Source organism: Scyliorhinus canicula, chromosome 6, assembly GCF_902713615.1.
Source record: "Scyliorhinus canicula chromosome 6, sScyCan1.1, whole genome shotgun sequence".
NCBI classification, from domain to species: Eukaryota; Metazoa; Chordata; class Chondrichthyes; order Carcharhiniformes; family Scyliorhinidae; genus Scyliorhinus; species Scyliorhinus canicula.
In genome coordinates this window covers 176,947,125-176,970,857 of record NC_052151.1, presented here as the reverse complement: position 1 = coordinate 176,970,857, position 23,733 = coordinate 176,947,125, and the positions used below count along the sequence as shown (strand labels likewise).

The window sequence follows — 23,733 nt, the reverse complement described above, 5'->3', positions numbered from 1 at the left end:
TCCATCGTGGCTCTGAGTTTGCACATTCTCCCTGGTGTGGAATTTGCACATTCTCCCCATGTCTGCATAGGTTTCACCCCCACAACCCAAAGATGTGCAAGGTAGGTGGATTGGCCATGCTAAATTGCCCCTTAATTGTAAAAAAATAATTGGGTACTCTAAAAATTTTTTTTTTTTTAAACAGCTCCTATACCATAAGGAGACTCATCACATATCAACCCTATAAGCTTCCCCAGATCAAAATGCACCAAGAGGTTTGAAGACTGCAATGCTTGCTTCACAACTCGGAAGACTTCTTTTGGAGGTTCTTTCTATTACCATCACTGATTCTTCTTTTAAGAATAGGTGCAATGCTGATAATGCTGTGGCTAGATTGAAATAAACCTTACATAGTAATTGACCATACCAAGAAAGGACTTAAGCTCGCTGGAGAGTGCCCACTGGAATGCTCGATGCCTTCTGTCACTGGTAGTCACTGCAGGTTATGATGGACATCTGGAAGAACATTTAAATTTAGTTAGGAAGGCATCCTTTTGTTCCAGTGGAATTTGATGATTATTTTAGCATCTTTTCAGTTTAACATCCTTCCATCTAAAGGAATATTTGATGCTCCTTGTTTAATGACCTCGTGACAAACAAGGTCAACCTTATTGGTCCATCGAAAAGGCTTTCAGTTATTTACTTTATTGATACATTCTGGTTACCCTAATGTTGTAGCTCTGTATTAAATAATCTTTGAATTGGTTCCCAACCAATCAGAAATGAGATAGTAATATTAGACTAGGCCTGCACTGCAATAAAAGGCAATGAGAGTCAGGTGAAGCCCTTTTAAAATTAGGGAAGGGTTCATTGAAATGCATGTTGGAGGAAACAGATAGGAACCTAAAGTAGGGGAAAGGGTAAAATATCTTTAAAAGTTAAATGGTGTCCATTGAATGCAATGGATGTTATGCTCAGTGTTATTAGGTGGATTCGCATCTGAAGTCTTAACCAACAGTTGTTTTGGAATCCCTAAGATATCAGGGCTGACGGGAGGTTTAATACTACCCCCTATGTTTCCCTTCCCTACAATAAACTCTTGGCTACCGGTGAAGCTTATGAAGCAAAGCTGTTGGGTTTCCAGGAGATCTTAGTGATCCTTCTTCCAGCTCAGGCAAATCTCGGTGGGCATTCAGGGCTGAGATGGCAAAACCGTTTAAGTACGAGATCCTCCGGGAGCTTGGCCGAGGCAGTTACGGGACCGTCTATGAAGCGAGATTCAAGAAGGCTGGAGTGAGGGTTGCAATGAAGAAAGTGTTGTGCGACTCCCCTGAAGCCTCAGAACTGGCTCTACAGGAATTATGGACACTGAGCAGTATGAAGAAGAGGCACCCGAATGTGATCTGGCTGGGGGAGTGCATCCTCCAGAGGGACCGGAACTTCCAGAAGATCAGCAAGAAATCTACGGAATCGGAGAGCCACTTGCTCCTGATTGAGACTTGCCTGAAAGGGAAGTGTTGCTTCAATCTTCAGTCTTCTCACTTTCTGTGGTTTGTGATGGAGTTCTGTGATGGAGGAGATATGAATGACTATTTGCTGAGCAGAGGCCCTGACTGCAGGCTAAACAGGACCTTCATGCAGCAGTTGAGTGCTGCTGTGGTGTTCCTGCACCTGAATCAGATCATCCATCGCGATCTAAAGCCAGACAATGTCCTCATCACCAACACCCCAAGGGGAGCTGTTTTGAAGGTGAGGGTTGAGTTTGTTCTTGTTCCCTGCAGGAGATTTAAAAACAATGCATTTAGATTTCTTATCTGTCCTGACCTTCGAGTGGCCAATGAGTGATTATAGAAAATGTAGCAACCAACTTGTGAACAGCAATGTGATAATGACTGAATAATCTGAATTTCTGGTGTTAAACGATAAATATTGGCCAGGATATGAGGAAGGACTCCTCCTCCTCTTCCAACAATGAGGTGGGATCTTTCACATCCACCTGAGAGGCTGGTAGTCAGCTGCTTCATGGTGTGGTGTTTCACTAGCTCTGTGATAGTGCACCCCTCCTCAATGGGATTGTGCTTCTCACACTCTCGTATGGGGTTTGAACCCATGATCATCTTGACCCATTTCCAAACAAGTAGATATCCTTTTGTCTTTGAGAACTCAGCAGTGTGAGAGGCAGGGAGACTATAAGGAAGACTGGAAGGGCGAAAGTGATTCCATAATTAAGGGATAGGTCTGTTTTTACAGAAGCAAATCCTGGAGTTGCCCGACAGTCAAAACTAGGGAGACAGATAGGAAATTAGCAAGTAGGACCTCAAGTGTAGTAATCCTTGGATTACTAACCGTTCCACATGCACACCAGGAAGCTAATGCACTGTTGGGATGGTTCAGGAGGGAGGGCTTTAGATTATTGGGACCTGGCTCTGGCAAGATGAGACCTGTAAGAGGCTGGGTGGGTATTACCTACATAGAGCTCGGACTGAGGTCATTGTGGGGCAATGTGCTAGTGCTGTTGGGGGAAGGGTTTAAACTAACTTGACAGACAACCAGGAGATAATAGAGAAATACCAAGGATCACGGAATATTGGGAAAGAATTGATATCTCAAGCTAATAAGTGGGGTGGGAGAAAGTAATGATCTAAAGCAGGGTTATGTACGTGAATGCATTGTGTGGCAAATAATGCCGGTGAGCTAGTTAAAGATTGACAGGTACAATTTGTGGTTATAACAGAGGCTTGGCTCAAAGAAAAGACAGGGCTGAGTGTTAAATATTCTTGGGTACAAGATGTCTAAGAAAGAGGGGGAAAGGAATAAAAGATGGTGGTGTTGTTTAAGGAAAGTATTGTATTTCTGGAGAAACAAGGGGTGGGATTCTCCAACCTTCCTCGCCGGAATCGTGCCTGGCGCGGGGATGAAGAATAGCCGTTCACGCCGGAAATTCGGCACGGCGGCGCTTCCACAATTCTCCGCAGACCTGGCAATCGACGCGGCGCTAGTCGGGGGCCGTTGGAACAGGCCCCTGCGGCGATTCTCCGCGGTCGACCAGCTGAACTCCCGCTGGCGTGTTTTACATCAACGACTGGAGCTCGGACCCACGGCCGTGGTGGCAGTCCTGGGGGGGGGGGGGGGCATCTTATTCCGAGGGGGCCTCAGCGGTGGCCGTGCCTGCGATCGGGGGCCACCGATTGGTGAGCCATCACGATCTGGGGGGGGGGGGGAAATCTACCGTGTTCCACGCGGGCCCGCTGTGTGGCTCCGCCATGTTGGCAACGCCCGCACAGTGGGCTACTGCGCGCATACGCGGATCTGCTTGCGGCTGCCGTGTGCATGTGCGGCCATGTGGTCTGGGCAGCAGGGCCCCTCCGGCAGCCAGAGCTGCGGGACGCGTGCTGGGACTCTGCTAGCCCCCTGGAAAATGAAGAATCACCCCGGACTTTCGAGGGGAAAAAAAGTCCGGAGTGATTTTTGCCCGTTTTCCGAACAGCGTGGGGACTTAGTCACCAAAAGGGAATATTCCGGCCAGGATGTCCCACAGGGGTCGAGACAGAATCTATTTGGGTAGAGCGAGGAAACCAAGAAGGTCCATTTACATTGCTCTGTGTGTCTATAGACCATCAATTAAATGCCTTTAATTTGGCCAGTGGTCAGGGACAGGAGGGTGTGGCTGCCAGTCAGGCAGGTAGAGGGATCCAAGAGGTACGAATGCAGGAGCCTCAGCCCCTGAACTTGTCCAACAGGTTTGAGATTCTTTCTCCCTATGTGGACGGGGCCTGTGGGGAGGATGAGCAAACTGACCACAGCACCATGCTACAGGGAGCCACTCAATTGGGGGGGGGGGGGGGGGGGGAGAGAAAAGAAATGTAGTCGTAATCGGGTGTAGTTTGGTTAGGGGCATTGACACTGTTCTCTGTGACCAAGATCGAGAATCCCAAAGGTTGTGTTGCCTATCTGGCGCTCGGGTTCGGGATATCCTATCTGGGCTGCAGAAGAACTTGGAGTGGGAGGGTAACGATCCAGTTGTCGTGTTTCACGTAAATACCAACTACATGGGTAGAACAAGGACCGAGGTTCTGCTAAGAACAGCCAAGAGCTAAATTAAAAAGCAGAACCAAAAAGGTAGTAATCTCTGGTTTACTACCTGAGCCATGATCTAATTGAGACGGTCATTAAGATTAAGGAGGTAAATGTGAGGCTCAAAGATTGGTGTGGGAGAAATTGGTTTGAATTCATGGGACATTGGCACCAGTACTTGGGAAGCGGGGGCCTGTTCCGATGGGACGGTCTTCATTTGAATCATGCTGGGACCAGAGTCCTGGCGAATCGTATAACTAGGGCTGCAGATGGGGCTTTAAACAAAATAAGTTTGGGGGGGGGGGGGGGTTAGTTGTATGGAAAATTAGAATATCAAAGTTAAAGGAGAGCGTAGAAGTGCAGGTTAATGATGAGAACGTTAAACTAGTTAAAGAGGCTGAGGCTGGTGAGAGGTTGGTAAAGTTTCCAGACCACATAATGGTGCAGGAATCTAACCTCTGACAGAGCAAAAAAGGTGACCAATGTGAGAAGGGAGGTGGTCAATGCAGGACTGAGGGTGTTGTACCTTCATGCAAGCAGTATATGAAGCAAGGTAAATGAGCTTGTTGCGCACATTGAAATTGGCTGGTAATTTGTAGGGGGCATCACAGAGACGTGGCTGCAAGGGGATCAGGGCTGGGATCGAAATATCCAAGGCTATGTGTCCTATCAAAAGAATAGGCAGATGGGCAAAGGTTGCATTGTTAGTAAGGAATGAAGTTAAATCGATAGCAAGAAGTGGATCAGAAAGCATAGAATCTGTGTGGGTAATGTTGAGGAATCGCAAAGATAAAAAGACCTTGATTGCAGTTGTGTACAGGCCCCCTATTCAGGATGTCGGGCAGAAAATAAAAAAGGCATCTAAAAAAGGCAATATTACAATAACTATGGAGGACTTCAATATGGAGCTGGACCGGGATAGTCAGATTGGTAGTGGATCCCAAGGAAAGGAATTTGTGGAATGTCTAAGAGATGTTTTTTTGTTTGGGAGCAGCTTGTGACAGAGCCGACTAGGGAACGGGTTATTTTGGATTTGAAGATGCGTAATGAGGCAGACTTGATTAGGGAACTTGAGGTGAAGGAACCCTGAGGGAGCAGTGACCACAATATGATAGAATTTTCCCTGCAATTTGAGCGTGAGAAGCTGGATTACAGTATTACAATTAAATAAGTGTAACTACAGAGACATGAGAGAGGAGCTGGCTAGAGTTGATTGGAAGGGGAGCCTAGCAGGGAAGATAGTGGAACAGCAATGGCAGGGGTTTTGGGGGTTATTCGGGAAGCACAACAGAAATTCATCCCAAGGAGGAGGAAACATGCTAAGAGGACGACTAGTCATCCATGGTTGATGAGGGAAGTCAAGGACAGCACAAAAACAAAAAGAAAAAGCATACAAAATGGCAAGGATTAGTGGGAAGCCAGAGGATTGGGAAGCCTTTAAAAGCGAGCAGAGGACAACCGAGAAAGCAATAAGGGGAGAGAAGATGAAATATGAGTGTCAGCTAGCTAGTAATATAGAAGAAGATGGGAAGAGTTATTTTCAATATAAAAGGTAGGAGATGGGCAAAAATGGATAGGCAGAAGTCAGAGTGGGGATAAAGGGGTCTTTTTCAGGATGGCAGCCAGTGACTAGTGTTGTGCCTCAGGGGTCTGTGCTGGGACCACAACTTTTCACAATATACATTAATGATCTGGAAGAAGGAACTGAAGGCACTGTTGCTAAGTTTGCAGATGAGACAAAGATCTGTAGAGGGACAGGTAGTATTAAGGAAGCGAGGGGGCTGCAGAAGGACTTGGACAGGCTAGGAGAGTGGGCAAAGAAGTGGCAAATGGAATACAATGTGGAGAAGTGTGAGGTTATGCACTTTGGAAGGAGGAATTGAGGCATAGACTATTTTCTAAATGGAAAAATGCTTAGAAATTGGAAGCACAAAGGGACTTGGGAGCCTGATTTTAAAGATTCTCTTAAGGTTAATGTGCAGGTTCAGTTGGCAGTTAGGAAGGCAAATGCAATGTTAGCATTCATGTCGAGAGGGCTAGAATTCAAGACCAGGGATGTTCTTCTAAGGCTCTGGTCAGACCCCATTTGGAGTATTGTGAACAGTTTTGGGCCTCCTATCTAAGGAAGGATGTGCTGGCCTTGGAAAGGGTCCAGAGGAGATTCACAAGAATGAGCCCTAGAATGAAGAGCTTGTTATATGAGGAACGGTTGAGGACTCTGAGTTTGTACTCGTTGGAGTTTAGAAGGATCTTACTGAGGCCTCAATAGAGTGGATGTGGACAGGATGTTTCCACTTGTAGGAAAATCTAGAACCAGAGGACACCATCTCAGACTAAAGGAACAAACTAAAACTGAGATGAAGAGGACATTCTTCAGCCAGTGGGTGGTAAATCTGGAATTCTTTGCTGCAGAAGGTTGTGAAGGCCAAATCACAGTGTCACTTAAGGCTGATAGATAGGTTCCTGATTAATGAGAGGATAGCGGTTATGGGGAGAAGGCAGGAGAATGGGGATTTTTTAAAAAATGCCATGATTGAATGGCGGAGCAGACCCGATGAGCCGAGTGGCCTAATTCTACACTCCTGTCTTATGGTCTTATAATTAGTGGGAAGGATGCAGACGATCAAATTTGGAGGTGCAGAATTTTGAAGTATGTTTAAATATAGACTAGGATAGCAGTGTGAGGGGAAAGTGTTCTTAGTGTGTTGTCGCTACAATTTTATAAAGTATGTTTCCACTCCAATAAGGAAAGCAGGCTCTTGTGAATGAGATGGGCCAAGTTGATAAAATGTGAGCAAGAGAATATTTAGGGGACAGTGATCATTGTATCAAAATGTTTAGGCTGACTATGAAGAAGGGCCAAGAACAACCCTGAGTAAGAATAACTCATTAGATGAAAGCAAACTGATCTGGCTGAATAAATTGGATGCCAGAAGGTTGGCAGGCGAAACTGTAGCTAACAATGGGCTACCTTCAAAGAAGGCAGTCAAGCTATGTTCTCGTAGAAAGGGAAAGATTGGACAGAACTTCCTGGATTACCAAGATATAGAAATTTAATATTATCTTTTACAGACATGTAAAAGGATTAACACCAATTGGGGATCAAGAAGGGATTTCTACATAGAGGCAGGGGGCATGGCTGAGGTATTAAATTAATATTTTGTATCTGTCTTTAACCATTGGAAGGAGATGCTGCCCAGGCTATAGTGAAAGATGAGGGGCGCGATTCTCCGACCCCCACGCCCGGTAGGAGAATCGTGGGAGTGCCGGACGATTCCTGCCACGCCGCCCTGGCAACCGCACGCGATTCCCCCCACCCCCCAAAACGGCGTGCCGCGTTTCACGACAGGCCGCTCGGAGAATCACCGCTGCAATCGAGCACCAGGGGTTGCTCAGTAGGGGTCTGGCCCACAATCGGTGCCCACCAATCGGCGGGCCGGCGTCTCTAAAGGACGCACTCTTTTTCCTCCGCCGCCCCGCAAGATCACTCCGACATGTCTTGCGGGGCACCCGGGGGAGGACGGCAACCGCGCATGTGCGGGTTGCCGCCGACCAACCTGCGCATGCGCGGGTGACTTCATTTAAGCGCCGCCGGCTGCGTCAATTATGCAGCGGCACTTTGACGCGGCGCCAAGGCCCGGCACGCGAAATTGACGCGGCGCCGCTCCTAGCCCCTGGGGGTGGGAGAATAGGGGGCGAGGAGAGGCCTCCGACGCCAGAGTGAAACACTCCGGTTTTCACTCCGGCGTCGGCACTTAGTCTCCTGTTGGGAGAATTGCGCCCGAGGTATTTCTGACACTAGAAGCAGTGGATAGGCTATGATAAGACAGAAGATGGTTGGGATGCATTCGAGGATACTGATACCCACGAAGTGAGTGGAGATTGCACAGGTACTGCCTGTAATTTTCCAGACCCCGGGGTGGTGCCATAGGACTGGAGAATTAGACATTACACAGTTGTACCAACAAGGGTGTAGAAGATAAACCCAGCAACGACAGGCCAATCGATGAAACTTCTTGAAACAATAGGACACAATTGATAGTCACGTGGGAAAGTGCAGCTTAATTAAGGATAGCCAGTTAAATATAATTTTCCGTTATGTTGGAGTTTTGAAGAGGTTGATGAAGGCAATGCTGTTGATGTTGTGTACACGGACTTTGAAAAGACATTTGACATAGTGCCACACAACAATCTCGTGAGCAGAGTTATAGTTCATGAAATAAAAGGGACACTAGCCATATGGAATAGTTGTAACATGGATATAAAGATAGCTAAGTGACAAGAAACAGTAGGGTGTGTGGTAGTCACCACTGTATATAATACGTATATGACAGGTAATACGATAATGCTCCTGTACTACAGGCACGGTAGATCCCTGCCTGCTGGCTCCGCCCAGTAGGCAGAGTATAATTGTGTGTGCTCACTGAGCTGCAGCCATTTCGGCAGCAGCTGCAGGAGGCAACACATCTCTGCGTAATAAAGCCTCGATTACTCTCTCCTCTCGTCTCGTCGTAATTGATAGTGCATCAAATGATTAAGCAGAGATTTTACAGCGATGGAACTACACATCAAGCCTGATAGCCTACAGCTGCACTCTCGAGCAGACACCATGTCGGACTTCGACTACTGGCTAGCCTACTTTGAAGCCTACATGGGATCAGCGCCAGAACAACCCTCGGACGCACAAACTCCAGAACCTGTACACACGGGTGAGCTCCGATATTTTTCCCCTTATCTGGGATGCGCCCAACTACACTGAGGCCATGGCGCTTCTGAAAGGGAACTACATCCGGCCGATCAATAAACTCTACACCAGTCACCACCTGTCCACACGGCAACAACTCCCCAGTGAGTCATTGGTCGATTTCTTGCACGCCCTGGAATTGCAATTGCCAGGCAGTTTTGGCCATTGAACATACTGAACTCCTAATCAGGGATGCGTTCGTTACGGGCATAGGGTCGGCGTACATCTGCCAGCGCCTTTTAGAAGAGGGTACGCTCAACCTCGTGGCGACCAAGCAACTCGCGACCTCACTAACGGTAGCCTTCCGTAATGTACAAGCGTACGCCCCTGACTGCACGGCGCCCTCCTCCTGGACATTGTGGGCCCCACCAGCGGCCACCCCCAGTCAACCCCAAGCCTGCGCCGCGCGGCAGCAGGACAATCCAAGGGGGGCCCAAGTGATATTTCTGCTTGCAGACAAAGCACCCCCAGCAGCACTGCCCTGCACGGAGCACAAGCTGCAAGGCCTGTGGGAAGAAGGGACATTTAACTGTGATGTGCCAGACCCGTTCGATCGCTGCGGTATCCAGGCCCATTGTTCCTGCCCCCCCCCACATGTGACCCGTGGGCGTCGCCATCTTCCCCTCATAAGAACACGTGCGGCCCGTGGGTGCGGCTGTCTTCATGCCCCCCCCCCCCACATTGACCTTGGGCACGGTAGATCCCTGCCCCCCATTTTGGACGGCGCCTCAGGACCCCTGCTCGTCGGGCACCTCGTCTGACTGCTCGTCACCCGCAACCGCCGCCGACCAGCCCAGGGCCCATGAACACCAGCTGCAGCTCACCTCCACCATGCACGACCAATCCCGGCCACACAACCTCGCAACTGCGAAAGTCTATGGCCAAAGCCACCTTGCCTTCTCGACTCCGGGAGCACGGAAAGCTTCATCCACCCCGCTATGGTAAGGCGCTGCTCCCTCGCGGTACACCCCGTTACCCAAAGAATCTCCCTGGCCTCCGGATCCCACTCCGTGGAGATCCGGGGGTACTGCATCGCCACCCTCACCGTCTCGGGCGTAGAGTTCAGCAACTTCCGGCTCTATATCCTCACAACCTCTGTGCTGCCTTGCTGCTCAGCCTGGACTTCTAGTGCAACCTCCAAAGTCTAACTCTAAAATTCGGCGGATCCCTACCACCCCTCGCCGTATGCGGCCTCACGACTCTGAAGGTCGATCCACCCTCCCTGTTTACAAATGTCACCCCGGATTGCAAACCTGTCGCCACCAGGAGCAGACGGTACAGTGCCCAGGACAGGACCTTCATCAGGTATGATTTCCAGCGGCTACTGCGGGAAGGCATCATTGAGCCCAGCAACAGGCCCTGGAGAGCCCAAGTGGTAGTTGTAAAGACTGGGGAGAAACACAGGATGGTCATTGACTAGTCAGACCATCAATCAGTACACGCAGCTCGACGCGTACCCCCTCCCGCGCATATCTGATATGGTCCATCAGATGGCACAGTACCGGGTCTTCTCTACAGTGGACCTGAAATCTGCCTATCACCAGCTCCCCATCCGCAAGGCGGACCGCCAATACACTGCGTTTGAAGCAGACGGCCGCCTTTACCACTTCTTTAGGGTTCCCTTCGGCGTCACTAATGGGGTCTCAGTCTTCCAACGGGAGATGGACTGAATGGTTGATTGGTACGGACTGCGGGCCACCTTCCCATACCTAGATAACGTTGCCATCTGCGGCCACGATCAGTAGGACCACAACGCTAACCTTTCCAAATTTCTCCCCACCGCCAAACTCCTCAACCTAACCTACAACAAGAAGTGCGTGTTCAGCACTAACCGCTTAGCCATCCTTGGCTATGTGGTGCAAAATGGAGTTCTAAGGGCCCGCCCCCGCCCGCATGCGCCCCCTCCCCCATTGCCCCAAGGCCCTCAAACGATGCCTGGGGTTCTTCTACTATGCCCAGTGGTTCCCTAACAATGCGGACAAGGCCCGCCCACTTATCCACTCCACAGTTTTCCCCCTGATGGCTGAGGCCCACTAGGCCTTCAATCGTTATCAAGGCCGACATCGCCAAGGCCGCAATGCACACGGTCGACGAGACCCTCCCCTTTCAAGTTGAGAGCGATGCATCAGACGTCGCTCTAGCCGCCACCCTCAACCAAGCAGGCAGAGCCGTGGCATTCTTTTCCCGCAGCCTCCCCGAACAGGCGCCGGAATGTGGCGACAAGGGGCTTTTCACAGTAACTTCATTTGAAGCCTACTTGTGACAATAAGCATTTTTCATTTCTATGCCTCTGAAATTCGGCAATCCTGTCGAAAAGGAGGATCAAGCCATCATAGAAGCTGTGCAGCATTGGAGGCATTACCTGGCCGGCAGGAGATTTAGTCTCCTCACTGACCAACGGTCAGGTGCCTTCATGTTCAATAATACACAGCGGGACAAGATCAAAAATGATAAAATCTTGAGGTGGAGGATCAAGCTCTCCACCTACAATTACAAGATTTTGTATCGCCCCAGTAAGCTCAACGAGCCCCCTCCCGATGCCCTATCCCAAGGTACATGTGCCAGCGCACAAGTGGGCCGACTCCAGGCCCTACACGATAGTCTCTGTCACCCGGAGGTCACCCGGTTCTTTCACTTCATAAAGGCCTGCAACCTGCCGTACTCAATTGAGGAAGTCCGGACCGTTGCCAGGTCTGCGCGGAGTGCAAGCCGCACTTCTACTGGTCAGACCGAGCGCACCTGGTGAAGGCCTCCTGCCCCTTCAAATGGCTCAACGTGAACTTCAAAGGGCCCCTCCCCTCCTCCGACCGAAACACGTACTTCCTGAACATGGTTAATGAGTACTCCAGATTCCCCTTCGCCATCCCATGCCCCGATATGACGTCTGCCACAGTCATCAAAGCCCTCAATAGCATCTTCACCCTGTTCGGTTTCCCCGCTTACGTCCACAGTGACCGGGGATCCTCCTTTTATGAATGATGAGCTGCGTCAGTTCCTGCTCAGCAAGGGCATTGCCTCGAGCAGGACAACCAGCTACAACCCCCGGGGAAACTGGCAGGTGGAGAGGGAGAACGGGACGGTCTGGAAGGCTGTCCTGCTGGGCCTACGGTCTAAAAATCTCCTGGTCTCCTGCTGGCAGGAAGTCCTCCCGACGCCCTCCACTCCATCCGATCGCTACTTTGCACTGCGACTAATGAAACCCCCCACGAACATCTCCTTGCCTTCCCTAGGAAGTCCACCTCCGGGGTATCGCTCCCAATGTGGCTGGCAGCTCCAGGACCCGTCCTCCTCCACAAGCACGTGTGGCTCCACAAGGCGGACCTGTTGGTCGAGAGGGTAAAGCTGCTGCATGCAAACTCGCAGTACGCCTACATGGCGTACCCCGATGGCCGCCAAGACACTGTCTCCCTCAGGAACCTGCACCAGCTGGTTCCCCACACAGCCCCTGCCCCGGCGCCACCCTCCCTTCCCCCGGCGCCACCCTCCCTTCCCCCGGCGCAGCCCACTGCAGCCCCCGCTCCAGGACGATCCGTCCTCCTATAGGTTCAACCCGGGGATGAAGATGAGGACTACACGCTCCTAGAGTCACAGGTGGCCTGCATCGCCACCGGGACTGTGTCGCTCACAACGGAGGATCAAGGCACCCGACCGGCTAAATTTGTGAACTTTCAACAGACTGTACACTTTAAAAATGCTCACATACCATGTAAATAGTCTTTCCACCAACCCAGCTGGACTTTTTAAAAATTGTTTTTAACAGGGGTGAATGTGGTAGTCACCACTGTTTGTATATAATATGTATATGAGAGGTAATACGGTAAGGCTCCTGTACTACAGGTACGGGGTTAGATCCCTGCCTGCTGGCTCCGCCCATTTCGGCAGCAGCGGCGGGAGGAAACCCATCTCTGCTTAATAAAGCCTCGATTACTCTCTCCCCTCGTCTCGTCGTAATTGATAGTGCATCACGGTGAATTGATATTTTTTGGGCTGGAGGAAGGTTTGTAATAGAGTTCCCCAGGGATCTGTGTTCAAACCACCTTCTCTTCCTGATTTATATATTAATGACCTACACCTTGATGTACTGGCACATTTCCAAAATTTGTGGATGATGCCAAACTTGGAAGCATTGTGGACTGGGAAAATTACAGTGTAGAAATTCAGAAAGACAGTTGGTGGTATGGGCGGCTAAGTGGCAGAAAGTTTGATGTGGGGAAGTGGAAGTGATTTCATGTTGGTAAGAAGAACTGAGGCAATTTTAAATGAAGGTATAATTCTAAATCAAGTGTTGAGGGATCTGATGTTTGTACATGCATTATGGAAGGTGACACAACTGGTTGAGAGAGTGGTTTTCTGTGATCTATTAATAGGGCATGGAGTCCAAGAGCAACGACGTTATGTTGAACTTGTAGAGACAATAGTTCAGCCTTGGCTGGAGTATTCAGTCCAGTTCTGGACACTGGACTTTAAGACGGATAGGAAGGCGTTGACTGACAGAAAATATTTGCAAGAACAGCTCCATGGATGAGGAACTTCAGTTATGGAGCGAAATTGGAAGCATACCAAGTTTGGTTTTCTTTGGCAAAAGAAGGCTGAGATGTGATTTGAAAAGAGATATCCAAAATCATGAGGGGTCTGGACAGAGTAGATGGGGAGAAAGTGTTCTTGCTCGTGAGGATTGAGAATGATTTAAAGCATTTGGTAAAAGAAAAGTAGCGAGTAGTTAAGTTCTGGAATTCTCTGCCTGAGTGTGGTGAAGCACTGAAACAAGAATTAAACTGTTCATCAAGAATGGCCAGTGTTATGGGGCAAGGTGGGAGCATGACACTCGGGGACTCTGTCACTTGATCGACTGACCCTGTCACATTATTCAATCGGATCTCGGCATTACTGATTTTATCAAAGTTTCCCATTAAGGCCTCTGATACCTGTGGTGTATAAAATCCCTTGGCCCTCTGAAACAAACTCTGTTAAATTGCTTCCATCACCATCTGAAGTCTGGATTTATGCCTATAGACATGTCCTCAGCACTTCAATTCTTCTCAATAGCAACTACAGACCTACCCTCCTCTTCCTTTTTAAAATAATTCACTAACGTGAATTATTGAAAAATAACTTGCATCCTGATTTCCCACTCCACTAATTACAGATTTTATAGTCATTCCAAATGAAGGCTTGGCCTCGACTGGAGTATTGTATTCCGTTCTGGGCACCGAATGTGGAGGCATTCGAGAGGGTGCAGAAAATGAATCTGGGGATGAAGAACTTTACGTAGAAAGATTTGAAAATCTGGAGCTGTTTTCCTTAGAGACGGTTGAGAGGAGACGTGATGAGACTTGTCCAAAATCATGAGGGGAGGGGGTTCTGGACAGAGTAAATGGGGAGGAACTGTTCCTGTTGGTGGAATGATCAAGAACCAGAGTGCACCCACTTTTAAATGATTCATGACAAGGGGAAAACGAGGGAGTAATTTGATTGTTGCTTTTGAGGGAGAATTGGATAATTGTTTGAGAACAAAATTTGTAGGTCTAGGAGTAAAATGTGGGAGAGCTGGTACAGACATAATAATAATAATAGTCTTTTTTTATTGTCACAAGTATGAAGTTACTGTGAAAAGCCCCTTGTTGCCACATTCTGGCGCCTGTTCTGGTAAGCTGGTACGGGAATTGAACCCACGCTGCTGGCCTTGTTATGCATCACAAACCAGCTGTCTAGCCCACTGAGCTAAACAAGCCCATGATGGGTTGAAATGGCCTCCTGTCCTGCAACCATTCCAGTCTCTTTTTTTTTCTCTCCTGAACATCTTTAGTTGTTCCTCAGTTGTTTGTTTTTTGTTTCTAAATGGATGTTAACAATCTTTTTGGCTGGTATTTCCAGTGTGCACCCACTGTTGAACTGTGTTTCTGCATGATTGATATCTTTATCTGGGAATAGGGAACTGAATTATTCCACATTTATTAAAAAAATGCTGATGTTTTTCCAGCATTTTCTGCTTGCTCGCTGATTCCACCATCGAGTGTTTTGTTATTTAGCTGAAGAACCGATAGACCAGAGTTTAGAGATTTTTAAAATATAAATTTTGAGTATCCAATTTTTTTTTCCCTCCAATTAAGGGGCAATTTAGCTTGGCCAATTCACCTACCCTGCATATAATTGATTGTGGGGGTGAGACACAGGCAGACTCGGGGAGAATGTGCAAACTCCAGTGGCCCGGGTCTGGGATTAAACCCGGGTCCTTGGCACCAGTTTTAACCACAGCCACCCCTGACCACAGTTAAAGAGATTCGTCCGAGGTTCACGATGGCCTCGGGGGGGGCCCGCTCCCCGCACCTAATTCACCCCCACCCAGGGGGCTAGGAGCGGGCCCCCGTCGTTCCCAGCCGCGACCTCGGCTGCCAGAAGTGACGCGCGAACGGCGCTTTTCATGATGTCATCTGCGCAAGACGTGGCGGCTTGATCTTGCCGGGCGGCAGAGGGGAAAGAGTGCATCCATTTTGGACGCCGGCCCGACGATCGGTGGGCACCGATCGTCGGGCCTGTCCCCTCCGGAGCACAGTCGCGGTGCTCCCGTCCAAATCGGGCCCCTGGATGCCCCAAACAGCATCCGTTTCACGAATGCAGCGACCAGTTGTGGTCGCTGCCGTGGTGAAACGGGCGTGAAGGGCCGGCCGCTCGGCCCATCGGGCTCGGAGAATTGCCGTCGCTGTGAAAAACGGCGAGCGGCGATATTTCCGAGAGGGGGAGGGGGAGAATCGCGGAGGGTGCCAGGGGGGCGTAAAAAATGTCGGGAGGCCCTCCCACGATTCTCCCAGGCCGCGTGGGGAGAGGAGAATTCCGCCCATGATATTTGAACTTGTGAATGGATGGGATAGACTGTCTCCTAGATTTTCAACCACTAAAAAGAGGATTTGAATTGAAGAGATTCGGGGACACCACTGGAGAAATGTTTTCTTTTAAAAATAAATGATAATCTGTGGCTGTGACCAGCATGAGTGGCGTTAAAGATGTCACATGTGAGAAGGGAACTGAACAGCTACATAGGATTAGCACTGCTACCCTACATGATGGACAGCAGCATGCATTGGTAGGCCAAAGGCTGGTTTATGTGTTGTAGGTGTATGTCCAGGTAGTTTGCTTTGAGTGTTCAAAAGGAGGAGTAGCTTAACCCATGACCTCCTAATTAAATTTCCGATTTTATAAAGTCTGACTAAAGACGGACAGATGTCCAAGAGGAATGAATCCCTCCGTTCTCTTTTGAACTATTCAAACACTAATCGTTCTCTCTGATCCCTATCTCCAACTCTTGGTATTGGGGCAGTAGTTTACTCCTGTACAAATTCAATAAATGTTCAATATATTTTTCTTTTGCGTCGGAGCAGAATTACCTGGAGAATATGGAGTCCTTGACCTCTGTTCACCTCTTGTATTCCAGGTGGCTGATTTTGGTTTAAGTAAGATTCGCCAGGGAAGAGGCAGTATGGATCGACGGCAGATGTCGACAGTGTGTGGCTCTGACTTCTATATGGCACCAGAGCTCTGGGAGGGGCAGTACTCAGCCAAAGTTGACATTTTTGCCCTTGGTATTATGTTCTGGGCCATGATCGAGAGAATCACCTTTCGAGACGTCGAGGTCAAGAAAGAGCTTTTAGGTAAGCGGTTATTTGAGAAGTAGGGGGTTGTTAGTGTTGGTGGTTAGCAGGAAATGTTTAATCTCTCAACAAGGCCTTGCTTGGACTACTGTCTTTTCATCTCTACAAGTTTGACCTTTTTAGTCCAACTGAAAGTGATGGACAAATGTCATTTTCCCCCACTCTGAGTACAACTCCTTCTAGGTCCCAACAATGGACCTTGGAATGAACACCAACTAAACAATGTGTTATTGGCATAATAAGACATCCCAAGGCACTTCAGAAGCATTAACAAACACATGTTGAGCCACATAAGGAGATGTTGTGAGAAATATGTTAAAGGGAGTGGGGGGGGGGGGGGGGGGGTGGGGGGCAGAAGACTATGGAGCAGGAGTGGGGGGGGGGGGGGCAGAAGACTATGGAGCAGGAGTGGGGTGATCATTGGCATCTGAAGGCACGGCCACCAATGGTGCTGTGATTTTAAAATTGGGAATGTTAAAATAGAGGATTGACAAGAGGCTGGAATTGGAACGTGCAGATTTCATGGAGGGTTGTAGGGTTAGGGGAGTGACTGAGATGTGGAGAGGCAAGGCCATGGATGAATTTGAACACTATGATTCATAACTGGTAGTCAAGGCAAGTCAACAAGCATGGGGTGAATGGGACTAAGTTTGAGTTGGGTCATGGGCAGCAGGGTTTTGGATAACCTCCAGTTTACAGAGGATGAATGTGGGTGGCTGGCCAGGAGTGTAGGCAAACAAGTCAAATCTCCAGGTGAGCAAAGAATTGGAAGAAGGGTCTAATGTTAGAGGTTGAAGTAATTAATCTTGGAGATGGAGCAGATAGCTAATCAGAAGCTTATCTTTGTCCAAATATGATTATGAACGTTCTCTTTCAGATTCCATCCATGGGGCGAAGGATGGAGTTGGTGGACTAAGGAATAGAGTGAGGAAAATGGAGTCTTCTCTATTTAACTGGAGGAAATTTCTGCTTGTCCAGTACATGATGACGGACAAGCAATCTGGCAATTTAGAGAGAGCAGAGGGGTTGAAAGAAATGCTGGTAGTGGAAGTAGAATTGGATGTCAACACCTTGCATGATGGAATGTGATGTTGTGTTTTCACTTCTAGTAGATCGTTCCACTCAGTATGCTAGCTCGAAGCAAGAGTCATTTGTAAATTTGGGGGCACTTTCTTGAACAGTGACCCACGTCAACTGAGACTGGCCAACTCTTCACTACATTCATCAAATGGACCAGCCTCCCATGTAACTGAATTGAATCGTGGCCAGAAGACAGAAGTGATCTCCAAACCCATGCCGGCTCATTGGTAGAGCTAGTAAATTAGTCCTGCTCTTTCCCCATAGCCGTGTGATTTTTTTTTCATTTTCCCCTCTGTCACTTTTCCTAGTGATGCTTGTGATACTGTGTGTGAAGGGGCATGTTCTGGCAGAAATTCATGATTGCACATCTGCTGGATTATAGGGATTATCACCAATCTCTTTACATTTAAAAATCCCATAATACTTATTGAATCAGCGTGTAAGGAAGTTAATGAATGATTTTGACTTTTGGAAGAGTTGGGGACTTGAGTTGCAGAGGAGATGCCTATGTTGTTTTCAAACTTGCAGTTTGTTTTTTTCCAATTAGGGGCAATTTAGCTTGGCCAATCCACCTACCATGCACAACTTTAGATTGCGGGGGTGAAATCCATGCAGACATGGGGAGAATGTGCAAACTCCACACTGACATTGACCCAGGGCCGGGATTGAACCCGGGTCCTTGGCGCCTTAGGCAGTTGTGCTAAACACTGCGCCACCATGCCGCCCATAGTTTCCTTTTTAAATGAATCTGTAGTTGTCTCTATAATCGACTATAACTTCTAAGATTTATGTCTTTAGGATTCCTCTGTGAATACAGACGTTGCCCCAGTAACCTTTGTTTCTGTAATTTATCTAGCTCTAGTCTCTTGCACTGACCTGCATTGTTTACGGGTCTCTGCAATAATAGAGGCTTTAAATTAAAATGCCCTTTCAGACATGCATTGTGTGCCTGTGAGGCAATGGTTTTTCGCTGGCTACTGACTTGTTGCTGAAGTGCTCAAAAAGGTTTTTTAGAAACATATTGTCCCTGAATGGTCTGATCCACCTTCTCCCAAAGCCATACTGAGTTTTGGTTGCCTGCTCCTGTCTCCTATCTCTCCATTCAAAGGCTGATCAACGTTGCTTTTCACCCTCCTGCTTTGCCGGGGGGGTGACAAGAATCTCAAACTATACCTTGAAGGACATAACAAATCAAGAATAATTGGGCATGAAAATATTTTAGACGGGAGATTTATTTTTAAAAAGCCTTTAATCACTGAAAGAAATGGACCACTTTCTACAGAAATAATGCCCTATGTTCAGTTAAAAGTAATCTGCCGGCGAGGGATTGGGACCAGCTACATAAATTGAACTTGGCCCGGTTGGTGGATCAGATGAAAGATGATTTCCGGAGATGGGATGCGCTCCCGTTGTCTCTAGCTGGGAGAGTCCAAACGGTGAAAATGACGGTCCTCCCGAGATTCCTGTTTGTATTTCAATGTCTCCCCATCTTCATTCCGCGGTCCTTTTTTAAGCAGGTCAATAAAGTTATTGTGGGCTACGTATAGGGAGGCAAGTCCCTGCGAGTGAGGAGGGTGATGCTGGAGCGGAGTTGGGTAGAGGGAGGGCTGGCGCTGCCGAACTTTAGAAATTATTACTGGGTGGCTAACAAAGCCATAATTAGGAAGTGGCCGGTGTGGGGGGGTGGGTGGGTGCTGGCATGGGTGCGGTGCGTATGGAGGCGGCTTCTTGCAAGGGCACAAGTTTGGGGACGCTGGTAACTGCACCTCTGCCGTTCCCACCGGCGGGGTATTCCACCAGCCCCGTGGTGGTGGCTTGAGAGTCTGCGGGCAACGGAGGAGATACGTGGGAGCATCGGTCTGGTCCCCAATCTGCAATAATCACCGGCTTGCCCCGGGGAGGATGGACGGGGGGTTCCAAATATGGCGGAGGGCGGGGATTGAGAGGATGGGGGACTTGTTTATAGAGGGGAGCTTTCTGAGTATGAGGGCGCTGGAGGAGAGGTTTGCTTTGGCGAGGGGAAACTAATTTCGATATCTGCAGGTGTGGGACTTTCTGCGTAGACAGGTACCAAACTTCCCACTCCTGCCGCTAAGGGGGATTCAGGACAGGGTAGTTTCCAGAGGATGGATAAGGGAGGGGAGTGTTTCTGACATTTATAAGGAACTTATGGGATCAGAGGAGATGCAGCCTGAGGAGCTGAAGCATAAGTGGGAGCAGGAGCTGGGGGGAGAGATGGAGGAGGGCCTTTGGGCGGACACGTTGAGTAGAGTCAATGCAACCGAAACTTGTGCCAGACTCAGCCTGATTCAATTCAAGGTCGTTCATCGGGCCCACATGACAGTGGCCCGGATGAGCAGATTCTTTGGGGTGGAAAACGGGTGTGCAGGAGGGCCGGCGGACCATGTCCACATGTTCTGGGCATGTCCAAAGCTGAGGGGATTTTGGCAGGGGTTTGCTGACGTCATGTCCAAGGTATTAAAAACAAGGGTGGCACTGAGTCCAGAGGTGGCGATTTTCGGGATGTTGCAGGATCTGGGAATTCAGGAGAAGAAAGAGGCAGACGTTCTGGCCTTTGCTTCCCTGGTAGTCCAGAGGCAGATATTACTAGCATGGAGGGACTCAAAGCCCCCGAAGTCGGGACTCCAAGCCCCCGATGTCGGAGACCTGGCTATCGGACATGGCTAGCTTTCTCTGTCTGGAGAAAATTAAGTTCGCCTTGAGAGGATCTCTGTTAGGGTTTGCCCGGAGGTGGCAACTGTTCATCGACTTCTTCACGGAGAATTAATCGTCCGCAGGGGGGTGGTGGGGGGGAGGGTTAGGTTAATGTAGATTAGGGGGTTAATTAATGGTGGGACCTGTGGGGGAGGGAGGTGGTATTTGCACTGTTTATATTTTCATGTACATTGGTTTATATTGCTGCTGTTACAATGCCAAAAAAAACCTCAATAAAATGTTCATTAAAAAAAAAAGTAATTTGCCGACTCTCTGTAATATGGCCTACAACTAGATGCTGAGGTTTTCTGTAGATTTCCCATTGGAGCAGTCACTTTCAAAAAAAAAAAAGAATTTGTTGTCCTCTTTCAAATTCAATAAATTGTCCATAAAATCACTGTCAAACCACTTGCTAATACCCCACCCAAGTCCATTCCAGTGAAATCAGTAAAAAGAACAATTTCTATAAAAGTCCATCCTTTTATACCAGTTGTACACCCCCAGGCAGCAAGTTCAAAATCTGCCCCCTGAGTATTTTCAAATTAACAATTATCATAAAATTTACAGTGCAGAAGGCCATTTGGCCCATCGAGTCTGTACTGGCTCTTGGAAAGAGCACCCTACTTGAGCCCACACCTCCACCCAATAGCCCAGCCTAACCCTTTTGGACACTTAAGGCCAATCCACCGAACCTGCACATCTTTGGACTGTGGCGGAAACTGGAGCACCCGGAGGAAACCCCGCAGACACTGGGGGAAAAGTGCAAACTCCATACAGTCACCCGAGGCCGGAATTGAACCCGGGACTCTGGAGCTGTGAGGCAGCAGTGCTAACCACTGTACTGGGGTCCAATGTATTGTTGTTCAATGAATACCAAACGTGAAGTTCACAATGTTAACTTCATGAATTAGTAGAATTTTTAAATGCTTGTTACACAATGAGGTAATGTCAAAACCAATATTAAATCCACTGCACTAACCTTTCTTTGCATTGCAGCAAAATGTGAATAATCCTAATTTCACAAAGAGGGAGAGGGGTCATCCATAAATCAACAAGGCATCTCTCCGTACACTACAACTCTGGTTATTCATGAAGGCCCTGTCTTCTCAACCTTGCCCCTTGCCTGAGATTTGATGATCCTCCAGTTAAATCGCTGCCAGACAGCTTCACCCTCAAAGGGGAAAACTGCCAGGGTGGCAGGTGGTGCTGTGGTTAGCACTGGGACTGCGGCGCTGAGGACCCAGGTTCGAATCGCAGGCCTGGGTTACTGTCTGTGTGGAGTTTGCACATTCTCCCCATGTCTGCGTGAGTTTGACCCCCACAACCCAGAGATGTGCAGGTTAGGTGGATTGCCCCTTAATTTTGGGGGGAAAGAAATTGGGTACTCAATTTATTTTTAAAAAGGGGGAAAACTGCCTATGGGTCATCTGGGACTATGGTGACTTTACCTGCACGCTGGTGTCATTCCTCCCTCCATTCTGTCTGGTATTTTCTTTCCTGATGTCTCACCTTCTCTTGTTGCTGACACAACCTTTTCCGATGGTCATACTACCTCAGATTCTAGGAAGAGGATAAGTTGATTTTAGATTGAAGGGGCGTTGGATGGTATCATTCTAATCTGGAATATTTGGCATTGCTTTTGCAGGTGTATATGTTTCTAAAGGACGCGAGTTAGTCCCTGTGGGCAAGGCATTGATGGAAAATCCCAGTCTGGAGCTTCAAATTCCTATGAAGAGTAAAGGGGTTATGAACAACTATATCCAGAAACTTCTAAAAGGCATGATGGCCTTTAACCCTCAAGAACGGCCAGATGCCATAAGCCTACAGGCACAAGTTGATAAAGTTATGTTCCCAGGAGCAAGGTGATCCAACAAGGTTGTAGTGATTGCCACAACCTTCTCCTTGCTATTTTAACAGAAAATTGGACATGAACACGAAAGTCAAACCTATCAATTGGCACTGGCCTTGCTTTTAGATGATGCAGCATTATGCTGGATATGAGGTTTTGGGCCTTGTTCTTGTGGTCCATCTTGACTTCGAAGTGCAAGTGTTCAGTACAGATTGATTTGTGACTCAAATGAAACTTGCCAAATGTTTTGAGAAATAAAGGACTTAATTTATCAATGGGGTAGAATCACTTGTTTACTTTGGACAATGATTTCTTTTTATGGTGTGGCTCTGTAGCTTCTTGTGCAAAACCCCAAATACCATATCCATGTTCTCCAGTAACTATCTGTCTGCCACCCGCCAAGTAGGGGTAATTTTCCTGTAATGGCCTGTTTTGTTATTATGTGCCAAGGTGCCATAGTATTAAATCCACCACTGGGTACACAAGTTGATTCTTGTCCCCATTCGAGATCAGGATGTCTCTGCTGACTTGAATGCTGTGCACTCCCTTCATTATTCAGGTTTCCTGCCCCCCCCCCCCCCCCCAAATCATCTGATGGACAGCTGGTTGGCATCTTTTGCCTTTGTGGTGGCTGTATGTCGATCTGAGTATGCTGATTCTAGCCACTTTTGTCTTGTAATACTGCCATACCAGGAATGCAAGCAACACACGGGATGTCTGTCAATATGGAGTGGAGGCCGAGGTTTCTGACTGAGGATATCTGAGCTGTCCTTTCTGTTTCCATTTGCTCCTAGCCTAATTTGCAGAATCAATATTTCCAGCAAAGCTGATTTTTCTCCTGATATAATCTTGTATGCCCTGGACATCACTAGGGGTATGCTGTTCATATTTTCTATTTGTCTTGTCCAGCTTGTGGCTGCGGCCTGATGATCTCTTTATGCTGAGTGAGCGTTCGGAAACTCTCACCTAGTCCCTATTTACTGAGTCTCTCAGAAACCAATTTGCATGCAATAATGTTCCAGGGGTCATCTGTGGTGATTGTTTGGGGATACTATTCAAGTTGGTTGTGTATAAGGGGATCTCCTAAAGTCTGATGGAAACTGTTAAATGTCCTGCTGTGTTCTGACTGTTCTATATCTGATTTTTGTAAGTGTTTAAAAGTTAATTGTTCACCTCCAACTGAAGTCCTGAAATCACACAGCACAACATTGTCATATTGCACAAGTAAAATTGTACTCCAGTTTGCCATCGAGCAATTCAAGTCACCTAACAAAACCAACAAACCTACAGAGAATGTAATATTATTACTAAACAGAGGTTGCTGGCTTCACCCTTTTACGTGAGACAAGGAATGACATTTTATTCTCCTGGTTTCTACTGAGAGCCAAGAAAACTTCACTTCACAAAGCTTTACCTTTCCACCTCTTCATCTCTAGAGATGTATTCACAAAAGTGGCTTGAATGCATAACAGTGGTTAGCACCGCTGTCTCTCGGTACCAGGAACCCTTGTTCAATTCCAACCTCTGGTGACTGTGTGTGGAGATTGTTCATTTCCCCTGTGTCTGTGTGGGTTTCCTCTTGCTGCTCTGGTTTCCTCGCACAGTCCAAAGTTGTGCAGAGTAGATGGATTGCCCATGCTAATAAA

At 48.1% G+C, this 23,733-nt stretch overlaps 1 protein-coding gene across 1 annotated transcript; it reads left to right on the top strand.

Moving 5' to 3' along the window:
* The first annotated feature begins 854 nt into the window (after window positions 1-854).
* On the top strand, window positions 855-22,212 carry LOC119966848 (serine/threonine-protein kinase PDIK1L-like). The gene is made up of 3 exons (XM_038798814.1): window positions 855-1,728; window positions 16,227-16,443; window positions 21,884-22,212. The coding sequence occupies exons 1-3, from the start codon at window positions 1,183-1,185 to the stop codon at window positions 22,102-22,104; spliced, it is 984 nt and encodes a 327-aa protein (XP_038654742.1). The 5' UTR covers window positions 855-1,182; the 3' UTR covers window positions 22,105-22,212.
* Window positions 22,213-23,733: the final 1,521 nt, after the last annotated feature.

Coding starts and splice junctions, on each gene's coding strand:
- LOC119966848 (XM_038798814.1), top strand. CDS start 1,183: ATGGCAAAACCGTTTAAGTACGAGATCCTCCGGGAGCTTGGCCGAGGC. Junction 1,729..16,226: donor CAAGGGGAGCTGTTTTGAAG/GTGAGGGTTGAG, acceptor CTTGTATTCCAG/GTGGCTGATTTTGGTTTAAG. Junction 16,444..21,883: donor GGTCAAGAAAGAGCTTTTAG/GTAAGCGGTTAT, acceptor TTGCTTTTGCAG/GTGTATATGTTTCTAAAGGA.